General features: G+C 60.2%; 1 protein-coding gene across 1 annotated transcript in view; it reads left to right on the top strand.

The window, feature by feature from the left end:
- The window catches only part of POLN (DNA polymerase nu), a 167305-nt gene extending 157594 nt beyond the window's left edge, over nucleotides 1-9711 (top strand). The window contains exons 25-27 of the mRNA XM_030920310.1: nucleotides 6010-6077; nucleotides 8591-8652; nucleotides 9331-9711. Coding sequence (XP_030776170.1) covers nucleotides 6010-6077; nucleotides 8591-8652; nucleotides 9331-9516 — 316 coding nt within the window. The 3' untranslated portion in view covers nucleotides 9517-9711. The remainder of the gene's footprint in view (nucleotides 1-6009; nucleotides 6078-8590; nucleotides 8653-9330) is intronic.
- Nucleotides 9712-12268: the final 2557 nt, after the last annotated feature.

The raw sequence follows: 12268 nt of genomic DNA, 5'->3' as shown, positions 1-12268 counted from the left end.
CCTGGGCCCCAGCCCTTCCCAGGGCTTGGATGGGAGGGTTAGTGTTCTGCGGGAAGGCCCTCTGGGGGCTTGCGATTCTGACTGCTCACCATCTCTGCTCATCGGGCCCCCAACCCCTCCCGAGGCTCTCAGACTGTGGAAGGCCCTGGGGGCTACTCCCAGCAGGCATGCAGACAACAACCAGCCATCTACCAGCATGGGGCGCAGATGAGGCCTTTCCAGACAGAAATGCTGTCTCCCCCAAACCCCTCCTCCTCAGGGTGTCTGCACAGCATAGGGGCACCCCTTGGGGCTGCCCACCCCAGAGGCAGGTGAACCCCTCAGCCCCTTGAGCAGGACCCTGGGAACTCCAAAGTGTCCCTACTCCTACCTGTTGCTGCCACCAATGCCAGGCAGTGTGCCCCATGTCCAGCTCTGGCTGCAGCCCCGAGCCCAGAGCCAACATTCAGATGTGCCTTAGTGGTGGAGGCTCTGCTGTGGCTGCCCCCCAGGCCACAGCTCTCTCAGGCCTCTGTCCCTGCCTTAGTTATTCCCCCAAGGCACATACCTCAAGAGTTTGGGCAGCCAGGGGACAAGCAGCCCTCACCCAACCACCTCCTCCTTGCCAACCAAGGCCCTGGGATTGCTGGAAATGGCCACCCAGACACCTCCTCTCCTCATTCTCCTTGTGGGGGATCCCCTCAGGAATCCCGGAGCCCCTTCTGGGAGCTGACCTGCCTTAGCCCCCCATGATGTCAGCCCCCAGAAGGGCCTCTCGCGCTCTGACCCACCATGAACGTTTTCCTACCCGCACCCTAAGGGCCCTCAAGCTCTTGGCGCCAGTCCCATGGGGGCAGCCTCTGCAGACCCGGGTGCACCTGCCACTGCAGATGCATCCAGGAGGGGAGCCCAGGGTGGGCTGAGGCAGAGGCCTCTAGAGTATAAGATGTGGCTCAGGCCTCCCCAGTGTGCACACCCCTGACTTTGGGTTGTGGGTCCTGCCTACCCGTGGCCGCTCTTTTCCATCTCATCACAAACCTCCTTGCAGGAGCTTACACAAACCCATGTCCTGCCTACAACTTTACAACATCTGAGCTCACAACTTTCTCTTGGCTTTTGATGTTATTTTACATTCTCAAGGCATGATTTTTTGCCTTATTAGAGATCCCTCATCTCTCTTTAAAAGTGGCCTCCTTATGTCTTCACGAACTCCCTCCTATCACTGTGGCTTTCAAAACTGTGCTGTTCCAGTGATTTCAGCGACTTTGTGCAGAACTGTGTCCCCAGCAATGGCCCTGCCCAGGCCAAGGTGTGACACCCAGCAATGGAGAGGAGGGGGTGGTCTCTAAGTCCACCGAACCCCAGCTGGCTCCTCCCCTTGCAGCCCCTCTAGGTACTTCCTCTGGTCCACAATCACCCAAAACCTCAGGGAAACGAAGCCCAGAAGGAGGCCGAAGCCCAGGCTGTCATCCCAGGGAGGGAGGATACCTGAGACCCCACAGGGCCTAAGCACTGCCCCAGAGGCTCTGCTTGCAGCTTCACTGGGCTGTGGGCTATCGGTGCTGCTTTCTGCAGTGACTGAAGTGATCAGGAGGCAGGAGTAGGGCATTAGAAGATTTACTCTCAGCTGGGCGTGGTGGCTCACACCTGTAATCCCAGCACTTTGGGAGGCTGAAGCGGATGCATCACCTGAGGTCAGGAGTTTGAGAACAACTTGGCCAACATGGCAAAACGTCATCTCTGCTAAAAATACAAAAATTAGCCAGGTGTGGTGGCACACACCTGTAATCCCAGCTACTCAGGAGGTTGAGGCAGGAGGATCGCTTGAACCCGGGAGGTGGAGGTTGCAGTGAGCCGAGATCACACCACTGCACTCCAGCCTGGATGAGAGCAAAACTCTTAACAACAACAACAAAAAGATTCACTCTCAGTCCTCTCCTGCCCCATCTCGCTGCCATCTGCATTCCTTCCCAACACACACGTGTGCATGCACACGCACACATACATGCACACACATGTGCACATAAGCACATGCACCCATACACATGCACACACACGGATACACACGTGTATTCACACACCCATGCACACATCCATACACACTGATGCCAGCAGCCTCTAGTGCCGCACAGTGTTCTCATGGTGTCCTGAAATCCAGGCATCCTGCTCACTTCCACAGTTTCTGCAGGTAAATTATAGCTTCTCCCAGGATATGAGCAGCTTGTGCTAGTTTTGGCAGGAACTGAAAGCCAAATGGTGCTCCTGCCTCTAAGATACTGCAAGTCTAGAAAAGTTGATTCAAGGCTGGGTGCAGTGGCTCACACCTGTAATCCCAGCACTGGGGAGGCCGAGTCGGGTGGATCACTTGAGCTCAGAAGTTTGTGACCAACATATGTGTTGCCTGGGCAACATAGTGAAACCTGTCTCTCCAAAAAAAAAAAAAAAAAAAAAAAAGCAAGCCATGGTGGTGCACACCTGTAGTCCCAGCTAATCAGGAGGCTGAAGTGGGAGGATCACCTGAGCCTGGGAGGTCAGGGCTGCAGTGAGCCATGATCACATCACTGCACTCCAGCCTGGACGACAGGGTAACACCTTGCCTCAAAAAAAGAAAAAGTCGATTCACTTTCAACCCTTGTGGAATTGATAAAGGAAGTTGGCATGTGAGGAGCAGAGGTCTTTCTCTGTTGCTGACTGAGTCCTTCCGAAAGCTGGACACAGACACTTTTACTGAGGAAAACAGTTACCCGCTAGTCGTCTCTCTATTATCAGCCATTGGCTGTCACGAGGAAATGCTCTCACAGCAAAATGCAAAGCAACTCATGTGGAATATTGGGCACTCCATGGTCTGTGTTTTGTGAACGTAATTTGTTCTTCCAGGAGTAACGTGAAAGGCTGTGGATGGCGTCTGGAAGGGACGGGTGCAGACTCAGTGTGGCCGGGCATCTCTGCCTGAAGCAGCAGGCATGAAACTCGATCACTGGGAGGCACACGGTGCCCCTAGAGTGAGCCGAGATCGCACCACTGCACTCCAGCCTGGGCGAGAGCGAGATTCTGTCTAACAACAACCACAAAGATTCATCTGGCCACCCCAGGGGTCTGCCCAGGTGGGCTGGGCCCCAGGACAGTCCCCATTCACCACCTGCAGTCCCTGTGATAGAGAAATGGCATTTGTTCGTGCCTCTCGGTCCAGACCCGAAAAAGACCAGAGAGGTCGGGCTCAGAGCAGGAGGCCAGTAGCCAGTGTTCACAGGCCTTTGTGCCATGGCTCAGCTGTCCTGTCTGTCTCTTCTGATGCAGGCCCTTTATGAAAAGGCCTTCCTGGGTTTCAGAACGTGTCAGTGCTGTGACGGTCCCTCCCCTGGGCCTTCTCAAGGCGGGTCTGCATGAGGCCACCATGCGCCCACACTCTTAGGATGAGTCCACAAAGCAGTTCAGCAGGGCTGGGGGCATCCGTTGCAAGGAAGCTGCTCCTGCAGACCCCAGACAGGGCAACACAGTGAGGCTCTTCTGGAACATTCTCCTACTGGTGCAGTGATCTCAGTGAGGCCATCCAGATGCAGAACACAGCAGCGCTGTGGCCGTCCCCTCTCAGGAACAGGGATATGCGTTGCACCAGAGGTCCACTCCCTTCCGGAACACAACAGGATCCAAGGTCCTGCATGCCTCCACCCCACACGGAAACGACAGACGTCCTTCTTCTTTCACCCGTGCCCCATTTCCCAAGTAGAAGCGCGGTCATGTCTCCGTGGCTGCGAGAATGATGTGTCAGTGACTGACAACTACACCTATTCTTAGGTTCCTGCCACACCAGCAGCTCAGAATTTCACAATGTAATTTCAAGAAGTGTGAAAACTGCTTCTGCTAAATCTGGAAAAAGTTACAAGTGCCTTTTCTGAGGTTTCTGCCCATTTGAAAAGTAAGTTCTCTTGGGAGACAAAGACTTCTGCCCCAGGCCTTGAAGTTAGTTTAAGACAAGCTTGCTGGTGCTGACCGCCTGGGGCTCTCTCACCCCTCTGACTTCTGGAAGGGCAGTGTCCACGGCCCCTGGCCAGAGGTTGCACATAAAGCACAGGCCCACCTCCCGCTCCCTGGGGGCAGCCTGCTGGAGGATGTGAGCACCACTGTACCGCTGTCTGGGCCCACGTAGTGTCCTGTGGATGTACACCCAGGAGGATGTACACTTGGCTGTCAGGGACACAGGCCCAAGCTACAATAGCTCAGACTCCAGAAGGCAGATTTTTCTCCCATCATGAGAAGTCCAGAGAACAGTGGTTGCTTTGTTTCAGAGGCTCAGAGCAGCAGTACCGAAGTCCCTCTGGCTCCCTGGCCATTCCCTCCTGGTGCTATGATGGAGGTTGCTGCTCCAGCCATCACACCTTCCAGGCAGAAGGAGAAAGTAGTAGTGGTCAGAAGAGCATCTGCCCCTGGCAGCCCTTTACAGTCAGCCCTTTAAAGAGCCTTCCCTTTTAGGAGCTTTCCTGGAGTCTTTTTCCATCCCACTCCTCACCTCCCTCCCTGCTAAGGGGGAAAAAAAAAAGCCGCCTTGGAAGCTGGAGGGAATGCAGTCCTGGGCCACCCTGCCTGAGAGAGAGCCTGGGAAATGTCCTTTGTAGCTGAGGACACAGCCCCACCTCCACCCCAACCAGCAACAAAGGGACCAACGTGAAGAAAGAGAGGAAGGGCGGATTGGGGCACGTTACCGGAAATCTCTGTTGCAAAGTCCACATCCCCTGCGGAAAGTGCCAGCATGGCCCACCTGTACTCTGGGGCTTGAAGGCTGCCCCTCATCCCAGTTGGGGCTCTCCATCATATGCCCGTGACTACTGCCTGGCGAGGGCTCCCTTGTGGCCCAGCTCCCTAGGGCCCTGGGCCCGCTGTGCCCCTGTCTGTGCCGGCCAAGGACGGGCAGCAGGGTCGAAGATAGGACGTGACTGCTGCCCATGAAGGCTCGACCCAGAAGACAGAGCCAAGGTCACACAGAGGACAGAGCGTGTGGGACCCCTTGGCACCCCATCCTTCCCAGCAGCTCATCCTGTCAGTCTCCCACACCGCACATCCCCTCCCGAGGGCACAGGGTGAGCTGCCCGTGTCCACCCCACATGAGAGGCTGGCAGTGGGTCTGGGGGCAGCAGGCCTCAGCAGAGATCTCACATCACCAAGATTTGAGGCATCATCTGCCCAAGGTGTGTATCACCCATTTCCAAGGAGCATGTGGAGCCGCAGCGCCCTGGCTGAATCCAGCCCTGGCCGGGTCTGTGCCCCGCGTGGTGCGGGCCCTTAAGAGCTGATCGCCCAGAGCCATGATCTGTCCACCTTGTGCACGCTTGAACTTGCACTTCAATCTGTAAGCCCTGCCCCAGGGACCTGCCCCCAGCAGTGCATTTCACCGGAATCTCCTCTCACTCAGGTCCCACCTGCTCTCCCTGCTGACGCCCTGGGAGTGGCACTGAGGGGCTCCATGAAGGAGGCTGGGGAAGGGTGGGGCTTGGCTGGGGCCTGGCTGGGGCTGGCTGGACGCTCACCAGAGTGAGGCAGGAGCCAGGAATGAGCACCCCGCCTCTCCAAGAAGCCTTGAGGGCACAGGAACCCATGATGTTCATGAGACTCAGCCCGTGTCAGGCCCCACAATAGTTCGCGAAGGGCTGTTTTCCATCCCTGCCCAGACTTCAGAACGCGAACTGCTCAGCCCCACGGGACCAACCTGGGTGGGCCGACACGGGGCACCCAGCCCCTCCTGCTGGGTGTGCCACCTGCTTCCTTGCAGCTGACCAGAGTCACTTCCTTCCAGCCTGTCTCCCTATCACCCCTTCTCCCAGCTCCCCAGCGCTGTCCTGGTGACAGGGGTGACCTCAGGCAGTGGTGCCCATGGGCTGGGTCCTCCCCATGCCTCACGGAGCCACATCCTCTTGGGCCCCAGTGCCAGAACCACCTTTCAGAAACCTTGGGGATGGGCCCCCGCCTCTGCATGCACCCCTGAGCCCCCACCCCACAGTCCTGGCCTCCCAAGGTGACCCCCTCCCTCCCTGCCAGGCTGGTGGCCCAGATCCATGATGAGCTGCTGTTTGAAGTGGAAGATCCGCAGATCCCGGAGTGTGCAGGTAGCCCTGGGGCATCCCGGAGTGTGCAGGTAGCCCTGGGGCATCCCGGAGTGTGCAGGTAGCCCTGGGGCATCCCAGAGTGTGCAGGTAGCCCTGGGGCATCCCGGAGCGTGCAGGTAGCCCTGGGGCATCCCGGAGTGTGCAGGTAGTCCTGGGGCAACACAGCGTTGCTTGGTCTTCATGAACAGCTAAGAGGAGGCTCCATGCTCCATGGGCACAGCCCAGGAAAGCCCCCTGGCTGCTGCCCCACCTCATGTTGCTGTGTCACCTGGGTCCTGGCAGGCAGAGGGGCCAGCCTGGGTTTGGGGGCCCTTGAAAGGCCCAAGTGGGCTCCGCCCCTGAGAGCGCCAGGTGTTCCAGCTGACGGGAGCTCCGGAGAGCAGCTGCATACACCCAAGGCTGCTTTGTCTGAGGCCCGAGGCCTCTATATGTCTTGGGGATCTAGAAAGATGGGGAGTGGGCACTGGGGCCAGGCTACGGAGCGGGCAGCAGGTGTTCTTGTTGGGGTGTTGGAGTCACTGAGGCCCCCCAGGCTCAGCACAGACTTCAGGCCTGGGTCCCATCCTGTCCCACAGGCCACCCCTCTCTGCTGAGCCCATAGATGAGTGAGCTCAGGCAGAGTCACCCCCAGTAGTCAGGCCAAGGGGTTCTTTCTGTCTCCCTTGGGAGGGCCAGGACCTCCCCACAACACCCAGCCACTGGTCCAATGGAGGCTCCCATTCTGGCCTGACAGGGGAGAGGTGAGGGCAGGTGCCCACGGGGACCTGTGCCCCCAGTTCTCCAGGCCAGGTCTGTAAATGGCCAGGACATCTTCACGCGTTGGGAGAAGAGGCACAGGAGCATCAGGGCTGGAAGCTTCGGGCACCAACTCTCGAGTGGTGGTCACCATGCCCTCCTAGCCCCACCCTCTCCAGGTCTTACCCTTAGGGATATGAGGCTCCCATCCCTGGTGCCCACCCAGCCCACTCCAGCCTAAAGCAGGGCTCTGCCACTTGAAAACTATGTCCAGCCACTCATTTGAAAACACACCCATCTTACGTGACCATTTAACAAGTATAACGTGTGCTCAGCTGTAGGTTAAAAAAGGAAAGAAAACATTCCCAAACGGCCTTGTTCCCGGGAGCAGCTTCCTCCAGCTGGCCTGGCAGCTCCTGAGGCAGGCTGCAGCCTGTGCACTGCTCTCTCAAGAGCACTCAGGGCCAGGGACTGCAGGGCCTGGGGAACCGGGGGTTGGGCAGGGCCTGCACCATCCCTGAAGGGCTGGGGGTCAGGTCATGTCTCCCAGGCGGCATGTAGCGCCCAGCATCTCTGCCCTGCCTGCCCTCCCGAGGCCCCACAGGGAGCACTCCGAGTGCCAGCTCAGCCCCACACTTGCTGCCCCTCTCTGAGCAGCAGTTGCTTGGGATCACGCACTCAGTCAGCAGCACCACCCCACCAGGCACAGAGGAGGGGCCAGTTCTCTGCACACTCGGGGTAGCCCCAGCCAGCATGAGGAGCAATGGTCCAGCTTGGACTGCATCGGCTCTCCAGCCTTGTCCCCATAAGAAGGTCCCCAGGGCGGCCCAGGTCCTTCTGCAGGGCTCCCCACCATGCACATGGGCCATATGCCCACCTGCTGGCTGACAGCTCCCTGCAGACAAGTGACCGGCTCCTGCACAGAAGACACTGAGGGCCACAGAGCTCAGGTGGCCACTGGCCTTGGCTCAGGACACACCAGGGAGGCCCTGGCTCTGCTGGGGCCAGCAGGGCTGGAAATTGAGGTGGTGCCCACCACAACTTAGGGCTCCTGCCACCATCTTTGCATTGCGGTGTCACACAGCACAAAAGGACTGAACAAATGTTTATCCAGGGGCTCAAGGATTCAGAGCGAGCCCTCAGAAAGCCTGAGCTTGCGGGTCCTGCCCCTGCCCCCACCCCCTGCCCAGGCCTTCCTTTTCTCAAGGCTCTGAGCCCCACTGCTGCATGGTGATCCAGGCCTCCACAACGGGGCCCGTCTGCCCGTGGTACAAAGCCACTGTTTCCTCAAACTTCACCCGGCAGTAGTGGGGATTGGGGGTTCTTGTGTGCCTGGTGGCTCTGGCTGGTGGGGCTCCCTGTGCCTCCCCCCTCCTCCCAGCCCCAGAGGCTCTGGAACAGAGCTGGCATGACGCCTGCCGCACCCCACGGCCCCCAGCTGGGGTGAGCTGAGCCGGAGGGGTAGGGGTGAGGGCCAGTGCAGCGTGGTGGGCCAGGCCAGGAGGAGGGGCTGCAGCGAGGGCCAAGGGGCCTGCGAGAGGCATCCTGGACTGTAGACGGGGTCGGGGGAGCTGGACCCAGCCTTAGGGGCCGGGCACTCAGGGGCTGCTTGTGGGCATTAAGGTCCCACAGCTGGTTTGGGTGACCGAGTGGATACAGGAAAAACAAGGGGGCTCGGGGGTCAGGGCAGAACTTGGGCCTGGAAGTTCTCTTGTCTTTGGCTCCCAGGCCCCAAGGCCAAGGGACCAGCAGGGCCTCCTCTCTCTCCCGCACTCTAGCTCTCGTCAGGAGGACCATGGAGTCCTTGGAACAGGTGCAGGCGTTGGAGCTGCAGCTTCAGGTGAGGGGACACCCAACCCTGCCCAGTCTCACGGAGCCCAGGGTGAGGGGAGGCCAGCACCCCCAGGTCAGAAGAGCCAGGCCAAAGGGTGCAGCCCCAGCCCGGAGATGGCCCTGGCCCGGAGATGGCCACTCCACAGCAGGCACAGAAGTGGAGGCTGGACGGTCCCTGAAGCTGGGAAGCCCCACCCGACTCTGCTCACTTCAGTGAACAGGGGCAGCAGCCGGGGCTGGACCCCTCCTTTCCTGTCAAGAGCTGTGGAGTCTTGGTCCACTCAGGGTCAGGGACCCCGGGGAGGGCTCTCCTGGCCTCTAGGAACCACCGATCCTCTCGGGGGCAGGACCCTGAGGGGCAAGCACACCCAGGACACACCCACCCATCCAAGGGCACCTTGTCTGCCGGCCGCAGCCTACCCACTGGCACAGAGGCCCTGGCAGGTGGGGGAACCTCCACCAAGATTGAGGTGTCGTGACTGGGAGGTGGATGTGGCAAACGCCTGTTACTGGGCGAGTGTGGTGAGTGTGCATCTGTATGCACACGTGTGCGTGTGGCTGTCTGATCACGTGTCTGGATGTGTGCACCTGTGTGCTGTAGGCCCTGTCCCCCTGCGTGGGGTCTGGGAGGTGGCTGGGGATGGCTGGCCCAGGCCTCGGGCTCACCTCTGGCTGCCATCTGCAGGTACCCCTCAAGGTGAGCCTGAGTGCCGGCCGCTCATGGGGACACCTGCTGCCACTGCAGGAGGCCTGGGGCCCTCCACTAGGCCCATGTCGCACTGAGTCTCCCAGCAACAGCCTGGCTACCCCCGGGTCCCGTGTCAGCAGCCACCCCCCGCCCCCGCATTTTTCGCCTTCATTTTGTCTATAGCCCCAGGCAACAGTGGGAGGAGAGAACTGGTTTCCAACAGTCCATGTGTGGCCTTCCCCAAGGTCACCAGCTCTGTATGCCCCAGGACGCATTAACCCTTTGGGGCTGGGGTGGCCTGTCATCCCCTGGAGTAAATGCCTGTGCAAAGCCCTCTTTATCCTTGTCTGAGTGAATTCTTCCTGTGCATGGGAAATGTCGCGTCCACAACCCCCAGCCACTTGGCCGGGGCAGGGCTGAGTGCCCCAAAATGGGAGTGACCCAGGCTGGTTCTGGGCCAGACACTCCAGAGAGGGTAGGCACTCCTGGCTCTCTCCCCCATGGATTCCAGGGGAAGGGCTCCCTTGTGGCTCAGCAGCTGCTCACCCCTGGCAGGTGTCCAAGAAGCCACCAGCTCTGACGCCCTGTGGTGTCCCCCCACTGCTGGCTCCCTTTGCTTCAAGAAGCCATGGCCCAGGGCGTGCACCATCCTCCCAGGCCAGCCCAGCGTGCAGCCCTGTACTGAGACGGAGTGAACGCAGTCTCCCCGCAGGCACTGAGGCCCCTGGAGCTTGTGTTCCTGACTGACGCGTCAGGAGGACCAGAGTGGCCCCTCTATGAAAAGGCCTGCCCACCCACTGCAGGCCTCTGCCATGGACCTGTGGGCATCTGGGGTCACATGCTCTCAGGCCACAAGGTCTCTCCCATGAGCCTCCTGCAGGCTGGTGACCAGTGGCTGCAAACAGGCTGGCTCCCGCCAGCCACCCAGTGCTCCAAGCAGCCCCTCCAGACTCTTCCCATCCCACGTGCCCCTCTGCCTTCCCTCATGCACAGTGGCCTCGCTTGCCAGCCCAGCAGGACACCTGTGACTCGCCTCCACCTCACAGCAGGCTGCGACAGAGGCACCAACACGATCTCCCCTTTGCACGTGGGGAAACTGAGGCACCAAAAGGTCACAGGACTCAAAACTGCACCAGCCAGGATTTCAGCTGCATCCTCACCCTGTACCATGGCTCCCTGTCTCTGTGGTGGCCCCTGGAAATGTGCTCCTGGGGTCCTGCTTTCAGGCCACCCCCGCCCCGGGTGCCTCAGCCCCTCCCATGTACTTCCTTACCAAGGTCTGGGTCTGGGCTCCAAGAGCATCCCTTAAAGTGGGGCACAGGGCCCCCTGCACCCTTCAGGGTTGTCACCTCTGTGGGCGCCACCCACAGAGCGGCCAGCACTCAGGCTCACCATCAAGGTGCTGGCTGCACGTGGGGATACCTGATGCCACTGCAGGAGGCCAGCCAGGGGTGAGTGTATGGGGTGCAGATGGCACTGTGGATTTGAGCAGTGGCCTCCCCCCCCCACCATGTGTACCACCCTGCCCTCTTTCAAATGGCGGCTGTGTCACACGCGCGGCTTGCCTGTGCCCACTGAACATGGGTTGTCTTTTCTGGGTGACCTGGGTCATCACAATAAACTGGCCAGGACCTCGCTGCTGTGGTCTGCGGGTGCTGGAAGTCTGTTCCTTCTTCCCTTCAATTATGCAGCATTTGCCTGACACCATGTGTGGTGCTGGGGAGGCAGGGACAGCTGGGTCCAGATCACAGTCCTGCTGCTATGCCACGTCAGCCTCGCCCCTCTTCGTGCTTCCTGCCCCTTGGGGGGAGCCAGGTGCCCATCCTGTGACTCAAGGAAGCATTTGGTTTCTCCCCAGGAAGAGGACACCCACTCTGGCCAAGACAGCCTTGTTTTCTCCTGGCATCAAAAATTTTCACCGCCTCCCATGTGTGTGGGTCCTGGATGACCGGGCCTGCCCCCAGTGTGGTGGGACGTCCCAGTGACCCAGGGAGCTGCCTGTAACCACTGCTGGGCCCTCCTGCCGGCGCGGTGCTGCCCCTGCCTCCATTCCCTGGGCAGCACTCTGAGCCCCACCAGGCCCCGATGTACCCACTGCACCCAGGCCTCCATCCTGCCGCAGTTTCAGTGGGATGTCCCAGATGGGCTTTGCTGTTCGTTACCTGAGCCCAGGCCAAGGCTGCCTAGCCCTCCAGGCTGAGGGGCAGCCCTGCCCCTGCCCTTGGAAAGATACTCGCAGCTTGGGCTTTCTCCAGGGTCCTGGCTGGAGGGCCTGGCAGCACGGGTTGGGAAGGTGGAGAAGGCAGAAGCCGAGCCAAGGAAATCCCTACCAGGAAAGCGGCCCAGGGGACTGGGCTGTGGAGCTGAGGGACCCCTAGACTCCAGGAGTCCCTCTGCCAACAAGACTGGCATCCTGACAGGGATCTGCCAGGGCAGGGGTCTGTGTCCACCCCATGTCTGTCTGCAAGACCCCCCCCAACACCCTGCTCCCCACCACAGCCCTGAGCTGCAACACCCTCAGCCTGGACCCCAGACCTGGCATCCTCCCTCAGAGACACTGGGGGTCCACCCCCATCCTGGTGGGCTCTAATGCCCACTCACCTCACACCCTCCCTCAGCACCACTGTTCCTCCAAGGGGCCAGGCGGGCAGGCAGGTGCTGGGGCTGCCAGGGCAAGGATGGACATAACCACGGGAACTGGGAACCTCAGACCCAGGAGGACAGGGTGGCAGGGCCTGGTGGGCCTGGCCAGGAGTCCCGCTGGGGTGGCAAGGATGGTGTGGGGGCAGGGGCTGGGGGCCAAGCTCTCTGCCAGGAGTTAGAGTGCCCAGGGCCAAGCACAGAGCTGGGGGAGGGCAGAGCCCAGGAGCTGCTCAGGGGGATCCCAGGCCTGAGAGTCAATGGGCAGAGCCCACCCAGCTGGGTGCCTGCTGGG

Source organism: Rhinopithecus roxellana, chromosome 2, assembly GCF_007565055.1.
Source record: "Rhinopithecus roxellana isolate Shanxi Qingling chromosome 2, ASM756505v1, whole genome shotgun sequence".
NCBI lineage: Eukaryota > Metazoa > Chordata > Mammalia > Primates > Cercopithecidae > Rhinopithecus > Rhinopithecus roxellana.
Note: the sequence above shows the minus strand (reverse complement) of the source record. Positions and strands in the feature narration are given on the sequence as shown.